The sequence below is a fragment of the Kogia breviceps genome, chromosome 13, assembly GCF_026419965.1.
Source record: "Kogia breviceps isolate mKogBre1 chromosome 13, mKogBre1 haplotype 1, whole genome shotgun sequence".
In the NCBI taxonomy this organism is placed as follows: Eukaryota; Metazoa; Chordata; class Mammalia; order Artiodactyla; family Physeteridae; genus Kogia; species Kogia breviceps.
In genome coordinates this window covers 33,362,615-33,381,677 of record NC_081322.1, presented here as the reverse complement: position 1 = coordinate 33,381,677, position 19,063 = coordinate 33,362,615, and the positions used below count along the sequence as shown (strand labels likewise).

The following is a 19,063-nucleotide window of genomic DNA, read 5'->3' as shown; positions in this document are numbered from 1 at the left end:
TTGTCGCCAGGTCATGGGACAGCTCCCCCAGCAACCCCATACTGGCTAAAGGGCACATCGCGATCCATCCAAGAGAAGGTTCCCAGGAACGACAACAAGGAGGACACCTTTCTATTCACGTATAATGTTTATTTATTAAACGAGAGGGGGGAAAAAAAGAACAGTAGAACAAGCTCTCCTCCTCCTCCTCTTCCTGAGTGAAGGAGGCGATGATGCCAGGTCTGTAATCTACATTTTGTCAAGGGTATGAAATTCATTCCGAAGGAAAAGCTCGATCAATTTATTTTTGCTGCTTGCAATAACACAGCTGGATGATGCTTTGAGCTCACGCTAGACTGGGGCTCATCATTCATTCGCCAAGAACGGGCCTAAATTGTGCCTGTGGGATTAGGTCAATTTTAGTGGATCTACTTCGCCTCATTTGGTTACTAATTGGTTTCTTGTTTTATAAATCGAAATCTCATTTTCAGGAAATTACAAAACCCGTGCAGTCAGTCCATTGAGGTAATCCTTGGGTCAGGGGGTATTTAAATGGAAATGGCTCAACCGAGCACTGAGAGTAAAGCAACAGTGAAACTTCGCCCGGGGTTTCACGTGAAATGTGAGCTAGCCCTTTAGATCCATGATAGATACATCCCTTCTGATACTACTTATGTAAATATGATAAACCAGACTTTAAGGGAAGAGGGGGGCGGGGAGAAGCAAAATTTATCTGCTAAGGTTAATGTGGCATATCTTGGAAATCTTCCAAAATAGATTATGTTTTCTTTTGTCTTTGGCCACTTTAGCTGGGAAAAATCCTTTCGTCTAAAACCCGATTTAGTTATCGCCTCCCTCCCAGAGCTCCTTTTCTCCTTTGCAAAACCCCGTTCTCTCGGCCTCACCGAATTACAAGAGAATCTTTAGATCTTGTTCCCACTGTAATCCTGCCGCAAAGGGAGTTGGTTTCCTCCTCATTTTAAACAGACAATCAAAGGATTTGAGAATTTTCTGCGGTAGGTCAAGTGCAGAAACGAAATCTCAGCTTACCCCCCTCGCCAACTGAAATGGGGTGCGGGAGCGCGTCACTGCAGGCAGAAGGTGAGGGGGTCCAGGGAGAGGGGTCTCTAGCCCACTCCGGTCTTTTCGGGAGGTGAAACCCATGAGCAGGGCTTCGAAGGTGTCCTGGGCAGGCTGACTGGAGAGCTCAGCCCTGATATTAGGTCAGGAAAGCTCGGCAGGTAGACGAGGGCAGCCAGTCCCTTATAAAACATTAACCCAGGCATAACCGTGTGACGGAGCTTTCAACCGGCAACAGAAGAGAAGGCGATGCTCGGTGAAAGCAAAAGGTTCCTTAAAAGGTGGTAGTGGGGGTGTGTGTGAGGGCGGGGTACAGGAAAGGGCGATGGAGGCCCCTGTCACCCTGCGCCCGGCCCGGCTGCTTATTAACCTGCCGGTAAGTCTTATTTTTCCCTCGTAGGCGCCTACTAATGAGGCCGCAGCCCGAGACCACAACCAACCAAGGCTGGCGCCGGGAGTTCGGAACCAGTACTTAACCCTGAGCCCAGTTCGGGGGATTTTCAGATGATTCGGGTCGGGAGGCGGCTCCCCGGCGTCCCCAGCCGCTGTGGGGGAACCTTCATAATTTTAGAATAAAGACCTGTGTTGGCTGCAGGCGCAGGCTTCGCACTCTTCCGGGAGCTGAGGAAGACGGGATTCCAGACACAAGGCGGCCGCGACCAGCTCCCTGCACGCCCGAGCGCCCGGCCCCTCGCCCCAGCGAAGCTTTGGGCTTTCAGGCCTCGGCTGGGCCCGCGGTGTCCAAGGGTCAGCGCCATGCTGGTCCCGGGCTCTCCCAGCAAGATCCTTTCCCCTTTCCCCGTGCGGCCTCCCCGGCTAACCCCTCCCCCCACTTCTTCTGGGTGTGTAGGTGTGATCCGGGATGAAAACATGAACAGGTCGTGCCAGAAACCAAGGAGGATATAGCTTGACTGAGACGGGAGGAGCGAAGGGAAGGTGACAAGGCGAAGGGGTGTGTACAGGCGGCTGTGGCGGAGGACCTCCCGCACGGTCCAGGAGGACCACAGGGATCTGGGCAGTGGAGTCACTCTGGGGAGGAAAACTGGGGCGGGCTAAAGAATCAGGAGGGGTTGCCGAGACGCGAGGGAGGGAGAGGAGTCCGGGCGAGGGGGTGGGGGGCGGGGAACATCAGTGTTTGCAGAGCTGTGGGGAGATCGTTAGATTTATTTAAATGTGCAAACACCCAGAAAGACCCGATTCGAGCTTAAGGGGCGCTCACGGTTACTCGTTACCAGGGTTTTGATCGCTAGCTTCGGAAGCAGCTCCTGGCCAACACATTTCAGGAGTCCAACTCCATGTTTTATTCTGAAAGATCCGCCTCCACCCCCATATTACAATGCGAGTGTTTGTCATTGGGTACTTCATAGTGATTTGTCCCGTAATGCAGTAAATCAGTAAATCACCCCCCCCATTTTTGTCACGTTTAACCTTGTTTAATAGTGTAAGCACAAAAGAATTTAACTACCTAGTTACACTAATTTCAGCAGCAACATTGTTCAAAGATATTTCCCATAAGTAGTGTAACCTCGGTCTTGGCAAGTTTCTTCTGCCTTATTTTTCATTTTCTTCCTGAAACCAGGTACTAGAGCAGACTCCATATTAATTTTTTAAAAAAATCAGCCACGGGCATACAGGGAGTTTTAGTTTTTAGGCATCACCGGAGAAATGATTCGTGGCAAAGCCTGGAAAGATCTTAACGTGGTAGCATCAAGGAGAGGAAGGGGCAGTCTTTGTTAATAGATGATACCTGGGAAGTAGAGAAGAGGAATGATTCTCTACGTCCAAAAGGGAACGAAAATATTGTAAGACGGTGTTAGCACCTGAAAATAAGTGACTTTCAGAGAGCTTTTTCTTGGAGTGGGGAGGGAGCTGAGGTTAGGACGTGGAAAGGAAAGGCAGAGGCAGGACTGCTGAGTGTGGCTGGTTTCTGGAAGCCATCCGCAAGCAAACGGATTTTTCTGAAGGGGATTAAAGTCAAAGGCCAGGGAAGGAAACTGGCTGGAGAGCCCGCAGCCAATCAGAAAGCCCACCAGGATGAGCTGGACTTGGCTCCGCTGTCTCAGGTCGTCCCCGGCGGGCAGAGGTATTCGCTGGATGTGTGGACACCCTCAGCCTCTTGATAAGGGTGATGAAACTTGGGGTGGGAAATAGTGTCCCTCGCCCGTCTAAGCACACTAGTGAAACTACGCCAAAGTTATCGCTCTGGGGCGGTGTCGGGGCCCCTTCTGGGCACAGACTGTCCCCAAACTCGGCCATTTGTGGTCCTCCCCCGGGGGGGGCGCCTCCCCCCGGGGGGGTGGCGCTCAGCCAGGACCCTGCCCTTCCTGAGAAGCCCAGGCTGGTCGAGCAGAGCGAGATAGAGTCTCACTTCTGTTAAATCCGTTAGAAGCTGAGCGGGCAGAGTCGTCATTTACCCTCTCGCGTCCCTGCGGTCTAGGTGGGGAGGGAGCCCGGGTGGTATCGGGTCGTGTGTGCAAGCTTGCCTGGGTGACAAAACCGTGAAACTAGTCTCAAACCGCCAGTCGGGTCGGAGTGCGTCTTATAAAGGTGTCTCTGTGTCTCCACAGGGCTCGGCGAAGCGTGGGGCCACTCAAGCAGGACCAGCCCCCTGGACAACGTAGGCCGCGAACTGGGCTCCCACCTGCTCCAGGTACTGACTTGGGCCTCCCGGCGGCGCACGTGCTTCGAGGGCCCGGGTGCCGGTCCCCGAGCCAGGATTCTTGTTTCCCGGAAAATGGGATCCCGTCCGGAGGTGGCCGTTTCGCAGCCCCTACGACTCCTTGTAGAGTTAAAATGTTTAGCTCTTAACCTCGCTGGGTGTGGAAGGCGCCTCTCAGGTGACAGTCGGCGCGTTGGGTTTGGAAGGGAGCCCGGTAAGGCCCGAATCAGGACGGCTGAACGGAGGGAGGGGGCGCCATCTGACGCCATTCAGCAGAGGGGACCGGAGGCCGGGCTGCAAAACCTTCCCAAATGAAGAATTTATCCAGGAAATAACGGGAATCTGGTAGAAATGCCCGTCAGGGCTTTAAGTCCACACGTCCCGGATCCAGCTGCGTCCGCAACTCGTTTCACCTCCTCCCTGTAGCCTCCGGGATCCCTCCTCTCTCTCCACGCGCCCTCACCCCAGGCCTGCCCGGGCCGTGTGCGGACCCTCGCGCGTACACACATACACCTCCCTGAGTAATGAGTTTATCCAATGTGGTGGCGCCCATTACCGCGCTGTTTGCAGTGTACACCGTTTTAAATTGCCCGTTGCCCGCGTAAGTCGCCTAGCAAATATTTAAAATAGTAAAACTCCCGGGGGCATTTTTAGGCTTGACACTTTTATCCCACCCTGCACCCCCTTATTCTTATTATTCAGGTCCACCACGGGCTCTTCCCGTGGGAGCCTCAAACCCGAGCAGCATCGGACTGGGGCCTCTGAGCGGGTTCTCCCTCCTGGACCAGGCCTGAGCAGCATCTCATGGCAGGAGTGCCGCGGCCTTTCCCGTCCCATCACTCCCCTGTGCCTCCTTCAATCCCAGAGGCCAGAAGAGATTTTCGTTTCATAGAGCAAAGAGAGGCCCTGTGTGAGCATTCCATCCCAGGCCTGGCCTCCACGCCTCCGAATTTAACTAAAAAGATTCTGTCTCTCCCCTTTCTCAGGGGAGAGAAAGTTGTCTTTTATCAGTTGTCTCTCAACAACCGACCCCCACCCAAAGCTCTCCATATTCCCAGCTAACTTTCCTCATCAACGTAAACAAGAGAGCAAAACCCAAACAGTCCCTCACCCCTTCTAGTTCTTGCCCAGTCTTTTTCCTAGTGTTCATCCCAAGCTCCTTGTAGGACTTAATGATCCTCCCAATTTCCATTGCTTACTCTGACCCCCTCACTCCCACAGTGCTTGCACTCTGGCATCTCTCACAGCTGGTGTGCTCTGCACAGGCTTCACAGTATCTTGATATCCAGCATAAGATGCTCATCTCTTATCACACCTGACCTTGTTCATCCCACACACATAGGAGGCCCAACTGTATGCCAGACAGAAAGCCCTGCCCTCATGGAGCTGACATTCTAAGGAGAGCAGCCTTGCAAACCCACACAGGTGCACAGCATGGTATGACAGGTGGCATAGATGCCATGGAGAAAAAGAAGAAGGTGAAGGAGGCGAGCTGTGTTTGAGTGGTGCCATTTTAAATGGGGACGGTTGCAGAGGACCTCACTGGGATGGTGACATTTGGGCAAAGACTGGATGGAGGTGACACTGCTTACGTGACATTCTGCCTCTCCCTGGGTCTCTAAAGTAGCACGATTTCCTGGATTCTTCTCCCTCTCTGCCTGCTCTTCTAGGTTTTCCCACTACTGTCTGGTTGTGAATGCTGGCATTCTCCCCAAGGTTCCAGCTCTGTTTCTCCTCTCACAGCTTCAAGGCTTCCTGGGTTATCTCAACCTCAACCAGCACCACCACTTCAACTCCTTTCCTCTCATTTGCATGACCCCACTTGTTTCTTGTCTAGACACCCCTCCTGAGAGCCAGACCTTTATTTCCTACTGCCAACTGGACACATCCAAATGGAAATCTACATATACATGAAGTTTAGCATACCTAACACAAGAATTCATTATCTCCTTCTTCCAGACTTCCACTCATACAAAAACTCACCAAGCCTCCCTAAATTTTCAGTGATCTTGAAGTCAGTCTCAACTTCTCTTACTGCCACCAACAAATTCCACAACAGCCAGAACCACCTTTGACTTAGACTCTTCCCCCACCTTGGCTTCCTTGTGACCACCCAAGTTCAGCTTTGACCATCTCTGATCTACTCATATCCACTCTTTCCTCCTATAGATAGATCACTGTCCACATTCTGCTAGGAGAAAAAAACAAAACAAAACAAAAACCACATCTAAGCATGCATTTCCCTGCTTAGAAACCTCTGTTGGAATCTGATGCCTGCAGGAGCATCTCCAAATTCCACAGACTGACATCTCAAACTCTCAAAAAATCCAGCACCAGTGTAGTCCCTCAGCCTCATCTCTGGTACACCAAACTCATCAAACCTGAATATACCAGATCCACCCTCCACCCCCAGTCCCTGCTTTCCATACACCATTCCTTCTGCCTAGGACGCCCTTCCTCCCTTCTCAGGTTCAGGCTTCCTTTTCAAGGCTCTGCTCAAACAGCTCTCCTAAAGCCACTCTGGTTCTCTCCCCCAGGCCTCTGGCCACTCAGTCTCCAGGCCCTCACAGCACTGTCTATTCAGCTGTATGTTCATTATATCTGTCTTTAGGCCAGTTGTCCCTTTTGGACTTCCAGATCTTTGAGAGCAGGATCTGACTCATCCTTATGCTTCACTGCCTGGACTGAAGCCTCATTCACAGAGATAAAGGAACAGTGAAAATCTAAGACTTTTCTTCATGGAGAGCCTGCCAGTTTGATGCATCAATGTAAACACACACATACACACTGTAGCACTACTCTATGGACTTGCTGCTGGGAAAGCCTCCCATCTCCTAAATCCCCCTCTCCTGGACTCTTTCCAGAGCCACTGGCCAGCTGCCTTCTATCTACAAACTTTTCAAACTGCCAGCCCTTCCACATCTCCCAGTGCCTACTATTTCCCAAACCCTACTAGCACTCTTTCCATGATAGAATGTCCCACTATGAAACTCTCCAAGACTGACACAGGAAACTTCTGGTTTGCTCAGTGACCATCACCCCAAGAACCTAACCCACCTCTTATCACAGGCTGTGATTTTTTCCCCCCCAGAATGTTTGTGTATGTTCCAGATATGTCTGCTTTGTCCATTTTGGTGACTCCTCAGTCTTGGAGGGCAGTAGCCTTGTCCACCACTTCCTAGAGTCTCTCCTAGGGTGCCACATGTCCCATGCTTACAAATTTGGAATGAACAAAAGAGAGGTTCTTGTGGCTGGTTTTCTTTGCCCTATTTCCTGCCAGGCCCTGTCTACTCCATCACTCTGCACTTCTGGCAGAACATCTCTAACTTCTGTACCTCCCCCCGCATTTCTCTCGATGGCCCAGAGGGCTCTCCATTCAACGGTTTCTGTCTCCCCAGACCTTGGATGGCTTCATCTTTGTGGTGGCCCCAGATGGGAAGATCATGTACATCTCGGAGACAGCCTCAGTCCACCTGGGTCTTTCTCAGGTAGGTGAGTGGTCCACACCTTTGGCATTCAGTGTTTACAGCCAGGGCTGGAGGCTGGAGGTAGGGTCGGGGTGAGGCTTTCCCAAAGCTTTTATACGTGTTTCTGGGACTGGAAACATCTCAGCTGGCAGGAGGTCTGGATCTCCCTGTTCCTCTACTTATCCTTTAGCATCCACCCCAAGCCCAAACAATGGCTACCTTTTTGAGCTGCTACCATAAGCCAAAGACCATGGGAGGTGGTTATATACTCATGTCGTGATGTCTTCACCAGAACATTGCCAGGAACCTACTACTATTACTACTTCAATTACTATTATTATTCTTTCCTCGCATAGATAAGGAAACAGGCTTAGATAGGTTGCAATAGGTAGCAGGCAGCAGAACTGGAATTAGAACTCGGGACCGACTCTAGAGCTGTGGCTCCTGTCCTCATAGCCCTGCAGACCCCCGGCTCAATCTAACAGCCCCTCCGTGGGGAATCCCACCTCCTCGGAGGAGACGGTGATACCCCCCTCTTTACAGGTAGAGCTGACCGGGAACAGCATTTACGAATACATCCACCCTGCGGACCACGACGAGATGACGGCGGTGCTCACAGCCCACCAGCCCTACCACTCTCACTTCGTCCAGGGTAAGGCGGACGCGCGCCGGCGCCACTCCGGCCCATCGCAGCTCTTCCTCCGTTAGCCGTGGCCGGGACGTGGCGCCGCGCCGCCGGCCTCACGTCCTGCGCCTCCCTCGGCTCCTCTCTCCAGAGTACGAGATCGAGCGCTCCTTCTTCCTGAGGATGAAGTGCGTCTTGGCCAAGAGGAACGCGGGCCTCACCTGCGGCGGCTACAAGGTGCGTGGCTGAGAGGGGAGATCCACGTCCCGTGGCGGCCGCGGCCACCCAGCCTGGTGCAGGCGAACGGGGCAGGACCAGAGACGCGTGCGGCGGCGTGGGAGGGAGGTTCCGGCCTCCGGGACCACCGTGCCCCGCACGCATCACGGCGTCGGCGCACCGCCAGGGCCATTAAACTTCGCTAGCACCTGGGGACTACGTTTTAAGATTGCGTACGTCTCACTGGGTCCGGGTGCTCCCTGGCCGCTGGGGGTCTTAACCTGGCCTAAGGCATTGGGCCTTAGGGGTGTGTAAAGCGTCTGAAAGGGTCGGTAACTTCGGTGGATTCGTAGAGTTTAGTCGCAGCGTCAGTTTCTGCCCCCTCCCCTGCCAGAGGTTAAGAACCAGCGCTTTAGCTGGAATCCAAGTTTTTCTTGTTTAATAAGCACTAAACATGATAAGAATGCAGGTTCCAGGGCGATCCTGGATCGCGATCCGGATGCATTAGGGTTATCTGGGCTCAGGCCTCTGCATTTTCCTCAGCTCCCCGGCGAGCTCACTGGGGCAGTACAGTCGTTCCCTTGAGACACGTTGGAGCCCCAATAACTCTGGACACCTCAATGCGCGGGCGTGGCCCACAGGCGATTGTGGCCGAGGAGAGTCTCCAAATGTTTCAGTCCCTTCGCCCCCTTTTTGGATGTTTCCTGGCTGTGGCTGAGTCTCCCGCCCTCGCCGTCCGCCTCAGGTCATTCACTGCAGCGGCTACCTGAAGATCCGCCAGTACAGCCTGGACATGTCCCCCTTCGACGGCTGCTACCAGAACGTGGGCCTGGTGGCCGTGGGCCACTCGCTGCCTCCCAGCGCCGTCACGGAGATCAAGCTGCACAGCAACATGTTCATGTTCCGCGCCAGCCTGGACATGAAGCTCATCTTCCTTGACTCCAGGTGGGCGGTCAGGGCGGGAGGGGGTCACCCCTAGAGGGAGGGCGGCCCCCGCTCAGTCACTGAGAGCTCCTCGTCTACCTTGTGAGCCCATTTTGCAGATGAGGCGACTGACGGGGCCCTGCGAAGTGAGGGTGGGCACCCAGCGCTGAGGCGGCTGTCGAGGGTGGGGACGGCCCAGCAGCCCGCGCTCATCCCGCCGGGGTTGCTCTCCGCAGAGTGGCGGAGCTGACGGGGTACGAGCCTCAGGACCTGATTGAGAAGACCCTGTACCACCACGTGCATGGCTGCGACACCTTCCACCTGCGCTGCGCCCACCACCTGCGTAAGGCGCCACGCTGCCGGGCCCGGGGGCGGAGGACGGTGGGGGGAGGGGTGGGAGATGGTAGGAGAGGCCCTGCGGGCACCTGCCCCAGCACCGGTCCCACCTCATTTCCCTCCTCATCCGCGGGCCCTCACACAGGCCGAGGGAGAGCCCCTGAGTTTCTGGGTGAAGTTCTCCCAGGAGGGGTCTTGTTCTCCTATTGATAGCCGCCCCCCTCCCCCACCAAGATGGAACCGGCAACCGAGGCTCGGCCACTTGGCTCACGCGCGTTGACTCGCTTCAGCTTTGGATACAGCTTTGCTTTGAGTTTAATCTCGGAGACGGGGAACGTGAGCATCGGAGTTGAGCGGCCCAGACCCTCCCTTCCGTAGGTAGAACACCGAGTGCCGGGAATCCCCCAACTTTAAGTGTTGCCCTCCTTGCTAACCGTGAGGGACCGGAGCACTCGATGCAAATGAACAGGACAGTGGGTTCATTTGGGAACGTTCTGGTTGTCTCTCCCTCCTGCCTTGGGAGCAGTTATTAGGGCTCACGGGGGACCCGCCCGCCCACCGCCAGGGATTACATTTGGACCGGTTCGGGAGCGGGTCCGTTCACCATCAGCTGCTTTGTGTCTCTCCATCAGTGCTGGTAAAGGGGCAGGTGACCACCAAATACTACCGGTTCCTGGCGAAGCACGGCGGCTGGGTGTGGGTGCAGAGCTATGCGACCATCGTGCACAACAGCCGCTCGTCCAGGCCGCACTGTATCGTCAGCGTCAACTATGTCCTCACGTGAGTGCAAGTCTGGGACCCCTGTGCCCACTGCAGGCGACCCTGGTTTCCACGAGGGTGCAGGTGGTGGGCACGGCCGGATTAGGCGAGACTGGGGTTCGCAGGGAACGCCGGTTTTGACCCTGAGCGCTGGCTGAGGGGCAGCTCCAGCACTTTCGCCGCTATGAAGAGACTTTCTTACGTTCTAGAGAAAGATTTAGGACTTTTCCCATCCACAGTCCATATTTGCTTTCTACTCTCTCTCTTTTAACCTTTTAATCTAACTCTGCATTAAATAAAACAATGCGGCAGGAAAGAGAGAGAGAGAGGAGGGTCCCACGTACGGAGCCGTTTATAGTTAATAAACAGGACATCTGTTTCACTTTTTCAAAGCTGGGTTTGAAGTTCTTAATTTTAACCAGAGTCTCCAATCAAAGTTAAGAGTTCTGAGAGAGTGATTCCTTCCTTGAACCACAAAGAGGGTTTAAGTGACCAGGAGGGTCTAACTTTAACCTCCAGAAAGCAAAGAGACCCGACCTGAGCCAAGACTGCAAGTCTTGGAGGGCGCCCAGGCCCGGCTTGTAGTGCAGCGTCCTCGCTGCGTGAGGAGCTGGCCTCGCGGTGCCACCTGCGGGCGCGGCTGGCTGGGCGGCTTCGGTGGCTGCATTGGAGCCTCCTTACTCTTTCTAGAAACAATAATCATTTCTGGTTAGCGGTGTGGCCCTGCAGGCTGATCACGTGTCCTGGTGTGCCCCTCTGAAGAAAGCACGTTCTGTATAATGTGTGTGAAAATAAAATTGCTTGGGGTTGACGCCTTTATGAAGAACCCTTTTGTGTGCAGAGTTACCTTTTTTTTTTTTTCTTTTTTCTTTTTGGTAGAGGTTGAAATTCTTGTGATTTTAGGTTACCTCAGCTGTTATTTACTTTGGAAGCATTGACACACCAGGGCACTTAGTAGAAAGGCTATTTTGACATTAGGAAGTTGGTTAAAGGGTGCTATTTGGAATCAGACTGTACTATTGGCCATGAGGAGTAGATTCATTTCACGTTCTTCTAAATTAACAAATTAAAAATGTAGTAGTTGGAAATATTATGCTTGGCAATAAGATTATTTACTCTGTGCCCTGTTTAATAAGAAAATTTAATTCAGTAGGCTTGGAAAATGAATTTGGTTTAAATGAGGATTCAGTATTCAAGAATAATAGCTGGTTATTAAGAAGAACCTTTTTATTTCTTTCCTTTTAGTAAATGGTATTAAAACAAATACTGTTAGGTTCTTGTAATAGCAAGAGAGCTGTGGATTTTAACAGAGAGCAGAAAACATATCAGTATTTGGGGTACCATGAAACAAAACCATCTATTTTATTAATGCAGTTTTTCATATTGTTAAAATAAACGTAAGAGAAAATGACAAAACATAATTCATAAAATAAGCCACTTTGTGGAGTAGAAGTATTAAAGAGTAAAAAATTATGTCTGCTCACCATGGAAAGGAAACGGACATTCTTTAAGAAGGTGCTTTATATGTCTGAGACATCATGAGCATTATACATACACTCTGTTCTATGGTGGGTGCCTGTGGTTATAATCATTTTTTATCAAACAGAGGGTATATAGTCACACAGCCCCATATAAATGATCAGAATGCAAGTCAGACCTCCCAATGGGTAAACTTAATTTATGTTTAGAGTCATTTTGAAATATTCTGTTTTGTTTTCCAGGGAATAAGTGTACTTTCTTTTTTCTGTTGACTCTGTCATTCTTCACTCTACACACTTCTTCAGAGCTGCAGGATTAGGCTCCCAACTCTACATCAGATTAAAAAGATGTAATGAGGATAAATGATTTACAGAGGGAAAAATAACATCGCACACATTTTTCTGAATGTTTTATACCTCTGAATGAAAGTAGAAATAAACACACAGAAGCACACAAGATGAAAAGCTGAAATTGATTACCCTTTTATGAGGCTCAGCTCCAATTCTTTGTATAAAAATTCTTAGGACAATTTTTATAGCTGCAAATGTGGAAACTGCCTTAGATGGAATGTCATCAAGTGGCTCTGTGTATGTTGACAAGATTTTCATAATGAACAGGTTGCAGTTTGTTTGATGTGTATATCACACATCTGGCTGGAAGTTACTAATTTACATTGTCTTAGCAAATTAAATAGATGGCTATTGATTCTCTATGGTAGCAGTGAACTACCACGTACATTTGTTTTCAGGGCTAGTTCTCTATGAAGCCTGAGAATGATAAGTGAATTCTTTCCAAATACACCACCTCAAACAATATACTTAAAACCACAAACCCTCCAAATAACTTGACAGGCCAGATGTTTTCCAAATTTAGACAGTTTAATAGCATACTTTGTGAAGGGGTTTTCATGTCATGAAAGTAGAGAGAATTTTAAGTAGTCATTGGTCAAATGAAGGTGTGGCATTTTGGTGGAAGCTACATTCATCAGAAACTCATTTTTTTTTTTAATTGGGCAAATCTGGGAATTTATTTGAAGTATTTTTTAAAACTTCATTTTGAAATAGTTTTATACTTTTGGAGAAGATGTAAGAAAATATAAAGCACTCCTGTATAGCCTTCACCCAGATTTTCACCAGTGGTTAGCATTCCGCCACTATGCTTTGTCATTCCCAATCTCTCCCTTCCTTCCCTTTCCCCCTCCAAATATATACACGTGTACATATACATGCACAAATATTACTATCTTTTTATGAACTATTTGAGAGTAAGTACAGCCATCATGCTCTTTTACCCCTAAAAGCTGAAGTGTGTGTTTCCTAAGAACAAGGACATGCACTCATATAACCACAGTAGAATTATGAAAAGCAAGTACATTAACACAAATACAATACTATTATCCAATATACAGACCTTATTCAAATTTCTCCAGTTGTCTCAATAATGTCCTTTGTAGAAAAACTTCTATTATTTTTTTAAGGTCCAGGATCCAATCCAGGATCACACATTTCATTCAGCTTTCTGTGTCTCTAAGTCTCTCTTAGTTAGAACATTTCCTCATGCCATTTTTGTTTTTCATGAAAGTGACCATTTTAAAGGGCACAGGCCCACTATTCTATACATTGTCCCAGAAACTCATTTTTCTAATTTCCTGGTGGTAAATTTATTGTTGAAGTTAAAATATACCTAGAAAAATTAGTCATTATTATCTAACAAAAGCAATGATGAATAGAAATGTTCAGTAACCTTGTTTTAATAAGCAGCTGTGACAGTGATTGTAGGAATCTTAGAGGCAGGTGGTGTTTTTACTGGCTTTTGTCTGACCACTGTACAAAATGTTGGTGTTCTGGAAATCTGGAGAAGAAAGGGAGAAGACATTATGATTAAATTTAAATTTTTTTCTTAGTTTTTCTCTGGGTCCTTGAGGTTCCCTGAAGTTTGTATAGCTCTTCATTAAAACTCTTCCCCCGACCGAAAATAACCCCAAAACAGGAAAAAAAAAAAAAAAAAAAGCTGACCAGCTCGTGACTTTCTATACGACACACATACCCTGTTAGCTTAAAAAAAAAATCTTTCTTATAAACTTTGAGTGCCCATGGGGTTTGAAATAAGTGTTAAGTATGACAGGCCGTGCTCCCTGATTATTTTCAAGAGGAGAGGTGAATGGATCTAGTGTCTAGTAACAGTGGATGAGGGGAAAGTCCAGAAAGTATGGAGAGTGAAAAAGAGCATACTGTGTAAAACCAAAGTAATTTTCTTGAATTTGTATGTCCTCGAGTTTGTTTAATTAGTAGTGTTAGTTATTCATAGCCAGTTCAGATGGAAAACATTAGTACCTAATGTGAAGAAAATTGAAAATGTGGAACACCCAATAAACTGTGAAAAGTAATTTCTAGAGAAAAGTCTTGCTTCTCTTTATGTTTTAAAAATTAAACTTTTAAAATCTACTTTTAAGGATCAACCAGTAAGGTGTAACAATCTCATTTTAAAATATTTTAAAACGTAAATTTTTCAAACATACAAAAAAGTTGAAAGAATAGTACAATGAATATCCATATACACATCATCTATATATAATACAAGCCATATTTGCTTTCTGTCTCTCTCTTCCTATATGTATAACTATTTGTTTATACATTTTTTTCTCCACTGAATCATCTTAAAGTAAGCTACAGACATCATGATACATCATCCTTAAATAACATTCTGCTACATAGCCACTGTAAATTTATTATGGCACATTTTAAGTGTTCAAATTACTGTGTGTAGAAGGTTGCAAAAATATACATGAGATCTAGTTTACCAATGCCACCCACCACTGAAATTCATCAAGTACTCACTGATGCGTGACCTCATTTAGGATGACTGATAGACAATATTTTGTCAGGGGACTTCTGTAGGATATAGTAGTAAATATTAGTGTATTTTAAACTAGACTTCTAATGAGAATTGTAAGCTAATACAATTCTGATATTTCTCTTGGAAAGTAAGAGAGAAGATTTTCAGAGTAATTTGGTAATTTTGGAATCAGTTACATTTAATATCTTCAACCATTTTTTTGTTGTTATTGTTGTTGGTAAAGAAGCCTTCTCTCTTTATTTCCTAAGTTTAGAGTAGAACAGTGTTTCAGTGGAAATCTCACATGCTGTTTTAGAGTGATTCACTGAACATATACAAGAAAGTAATTTTCTGTCTTACAGTTTCTATCTCAGTGTTACAGAAAGCAGAACAAGTAGAGACAATTTACATTAGTGGTCTATATAACACTTGCTATCTACTTAATAATCCTTTGAATTTGTAGAAAAGTTAGGGTAAATGCCAAAGGAGACATACTTCCTTCATAGAAAAGAAAAAAAAGATGGTGTCTACACTGTAATTATTGCAGGTCCCATAATTTTTGTTCTTCTTTGCATAAAACCACTGTAGTTCTCACAGTTAAAAGGGTTTTTAAGTGTTAACATATTCTGTGAATATAAACCCTTACGTATCCTTACCATAAAGTAGCAGACATTAAAAAATGCTCATATTAGTTTGCCTTTCAAGTGTGTTAATAGTGCTGGGCTAATTTGATCACTTAAATTAAAAAATTTTTTTAATTAATTTAAAGGCCCCGTGATATTATTGCTATTACTACTAGGATATTTTAGAAAATGCTTTTTAAAAACTTGACCAATAATTTGAGTAGTTCTAAAAATGGATTTATTTTTCTGGCTTTTGTAGCAAAACCACCCTTTTCTATTACAAATAATGTCAAATGAAGCACCTTTTGACTTAGAAATCTACACCAAAATATGAAATAATTTATTCTCGTGCCTCAGATCGATGGAGCACTCATTGCATAGATTTAATGTTTTTGGTCATGAAAAATAATAATCATGTACCAATGTATACCTATAAATTAGGTTTGATCCCTAATTGTGTTGAATTATTATTAGGATAACATTGAACATCAAAGCCCCTGTTGTCCTTTTCTAATGATCTTTTATGTAACTGAATGGTCATAGAAACAAACTGAAAACACATTTGTATAGACAGTAATTTATAACAACCAAAGCTATTAATAGTAATTAATAATAATTTTATAACTACCAAATCACTTTATTAAAGGAAAGGACTGGGACATTTAGTCTGTTTTACAGTACCTAATACCAGTACTCACTTAAATAATCTTATCCTTCATACACTTTTCACTAATTGTAATTTTTTAAATCAAAATGATCTGTATTTAGTTTTGAATTTCTCATTTATACTCAACATTTTCCCTCCATGCTGAATACATATTTCTTTTAAAGCGCTGCCAGATTCATTGCTTAATTTGCTCTTTTGACATCTCTGTACAGTGGTTGGGGCCAGGATCACGCTCCCCATTTTCTAGGTGAGGAATCTGAGGTCAGATCTGCTGAGTAAGTAGTGAAGCCAGGGTTAAAGCCTGGAATGTCAACTGTATCCCCGAGTACTCTGTATGGTGATGGTGAAGGAGAAAATGTCTGGGAGAGAGGAATGGCTTTAAATAAGTAAGGCCTGTAGTGTTAGGCCTCCCAACTTCTGGATAGGCTTTCCTCTGGTCTCATGATGGAACATTAATTAAAATGCTGCCTCTGTGTTGCTGCTTCACAACTATGTTCAGATATTGACAATTGAGGGGGTTAAATTAGCAGTGCTACCTTCTCCATGACATTCAAGTAAGAATGTATCTTTTTTTTCCTCCTTTAAGGGCATCTTCACTGTGTAAGAAAAAATGTGTCCTGCAAACATTTTAGTTTTGTATTGAATTGCTTGCCTTTAGATTACACAGATACAATATTGCTATTACTAATTATTTCTTTTCTGTAACCAGATTTAATATTTTATGCTCTTGTTAAACAAAAGTCAGTGAATTGGCAAACCAAGTCGTCCTTTTTTTATCACATGAGACACCAAATTACCTCCTGTGGTGGCAGGCTATTTGAGAGAGAGAGAGAGAGAGTTTCTGGGGGTCAGCACTGGCCCTTTTCTGTTTTTGAAGGATAATGGCAGAAAAGGTTGTCCCCTGGGGACTCTGTTCAGGGGCTGGGGATGGAGAGCTTACCAGCACGCTCTGGGCAGGTGCGTCATCCTCCGGCCCTTTGGCGGTGCTGCTGCCTGGCTGCTTCCCCTTCTGCAGGCCCCTCCCTCTGGCTTCCACTCCTCCCTTTGTTGTTACCCTGACCTGGATGGCACTGACCCACAGGACCTCCCCTTTACTTCCTGGGTGGAGGCCGCTTGGTGCTTCCTAAATGACCAGCCTGACCACTCTTCTCTGACTGTTGGGAGGAGAAGGGTTCTGATCTTTGAGTCACATCGTGGAAAAACATGGATCATTACATTTGAAGGCAGGCATTCATCCATGTTATTGTCAATGGATGGACAAATTCAAATAAGGCTTTACTGGAACTCCAGAGAAGCATGTTTTTGTCTTTTGACTTAGTGTAGTCATGAGGCAAACGCTGTTATGTTTGGTACAAGATGTGTGTGTGCGGAGGTGGGTGGATTATGCATACCATTTTTTTTTAATTGAAGGATAGTTGATTTACTTTTTTTGGATTATGCATATCTTGATAATTTAGTAAAAGGCTGCTACTTCCTTCCCCTTATCCAGTGCTTTCCTCTCTGTTTTCTGTTCTCATTGGCTTGTGACATCTTTCCAGATGAGCAGGCGGTGATAGAAAACTCATTTGGGTTGAAGTGCTGGTGTCTGTGTTTAAGCCATCATGCAAAAAGGATTGGTTGGAGTTTAGATGGAACCTGGAAATACCCGAGTGCCTATGAGTGGAGGGATTTAACATTCTGCCTTGTCTGAAGGAGTAACTTCCCATCTCCTTTCCCCCTGCTGCAGGCATCCCAAGGTCCAGAGAGCTGGCAGTGGGGAGAGGTGGTCCATGGTGAGGGCAGAGCTAAGGGCCATGAGAGAGGAACTTGCTTTTGTTGGGCACTGACGTTAGGGGTCTGGCTGAGTCTAGGCCATCTGTTTACCATCTGTGACTTTTACTCTGGGAAGTTATATTGCACTAGGATCGTGATTTTGTTTTTTTAAAAGCTCTGTATCATTCGAAGCAACCTGCAAGGGAAAGGCGTGGGCTTTGGTGTCAGATGGATCCAGGTTTGAGTATGCGTTGCTGCATCATAGCTGTGAGACTTTGAGCACAGCTCTACTCCTTTGACCCTCTGTTTTCCCATCAGTGCAAAGGAGACATTTGCACACACTTTTTAAGGACAGCGGGGGATTAAATGAGATAATGTACGTATAGCACAGTACCTGACAGAAAGCAGATGCTCAAAATATCTTAACTGTTGTTATTAGCTCTTGCCAATTATGTGACGTCAACTGAAATACTTTGGAAGGAGATGAATAATTCCCTCTTTAACTTGGATTTCAAAATCCTCGAATCCACAAATTTAAGTGTTTATTTTCTTTCCCCTCCCCAGTCCTTCCATTCACACCCCTCCAAGCATTGTGCTCTTTGTGTGTGGTGGCTTCTATAGTTTAATTAAGCTCACCCTGTTTTTCACTGGTGTCACTGTATGCTCTAGAGGGAGCTGAGATTTCTGCTTGGATGGAGGTAAACCAGCATTTACCAAGTGCCTTATTTGTGCCACGCAAAGTAGAAGGTGCCTTATATGGTGAAACGGGGTTTATAAGGAAAAAGAGGGTTCTAAGAAACTAAGCTTTTATCAAATTTCTGAGGTTAATTTTGTGGGAACTAGTGTTTTATCAATTTTACCAAGTCAGTAATTATAATTTAAAGTGAATAAAACCTGCGACAGTGGCATTTTTGATGATTATTGGAGGCTTTTGTATGTTCCCCATCTCTCTACATGGACTGGGTATGGCTCTCTCACAAGTGTTTTACAGAGGATGGCAGATTGCAATGATTTATTGCATGTATACATGAAGCAGAAGTCTTGGCTTCTTTTGAGTAGTTTACAATTTAGTTGACAAAATAAAAGAGTTTCATTTAAATATTTAAGAACTCAGATTAGTCTAGTTTGAAATGATATGGTACACTTGCACTATTTGCTAAGGGCACAGAATTCAAAGGAGCTTGAAATGAAGGTGGAGGTGTCAGGCAAGGAGTAGAATTTTAAGGGTTGGACAGAAGTGGGATCTTTTGAGATGAAACAATGACTTCCACACATTTGTCCCATTGTTCTTTTTCCATAAGTATTTCTGTGACAGTTAGTCACTCTTCAAATTCAATTCAGCTGTGCTTGTCTCACTGCTCTTCTCTAAGCTGGGTTTCTTTCTGTCTCTACCTTTTTACCTGAACTTTTTTTGTTGGAACTGAGTGTGTTCCATCAGGATTGGAAACTATTTTCCCCAAAGCTCTTACCTTTCCCAAATGAGTACTAGTATATCTTCAACATGTTCATCTGACTTTAATAATAAATATATATATTTTTAGCATCCAGGCATAGGACATAGTTTTTAAAGTTTTAAGGGACGTCAGTATTCTGAATTGAACTTAAAATCTTATTGAAATGAATACACAATGGCACCACAGTGGTATAATGGTTGTATTTTAA

At 46.3% G+C, this 19,063-nt stretch overlaps 1 protein-coding gene across 1 annotated transcript in view; it reads left to right on the top strand.

The window, feature by feature from the left end:
* SIM1 (SIM bHLH transcription factor 1) overlaps nucleotides 1-19,063 on the top strand; it is a 66,446-nt gene that overhangs the window by 5,951 nt on the left and 41,432 nt on the right. The window contains exons 2-8 of the mRNA XM_067011209.1: nucleotides 3,627-3,709; nucleotides 7,117-7,206; nucleotides 7,729-7,837; nucleotides 7,962-8,047; nucleotides 8,772-8,971; nucleotides 9,187-9,293; nucleotides 9,919-10,066. Of these exons, the coding sequence (XP_066867310.1) occupies nucleotides 3,627-3,709; nucleotides 7,117-7,206; nucleotides 7,729-7,837; nucleotides 7,962-8,047; nucleotides 8,772-8,971; nucleotides 9,187-9,293; nucleotides 9,919-10,066 (823 nt within the window). The remainder of the gene's footprint in view (nucleotides 1-3,626; nucleotides 3,710-7,116; nucleotides 7,207-7,728; nucleotides 7,838-7,961; nucleotides 8,048-8,771; nucleotides 8,972-9,186; nucleotides 9,294-9,918; nucleotides 10,067-19,063) is intronic.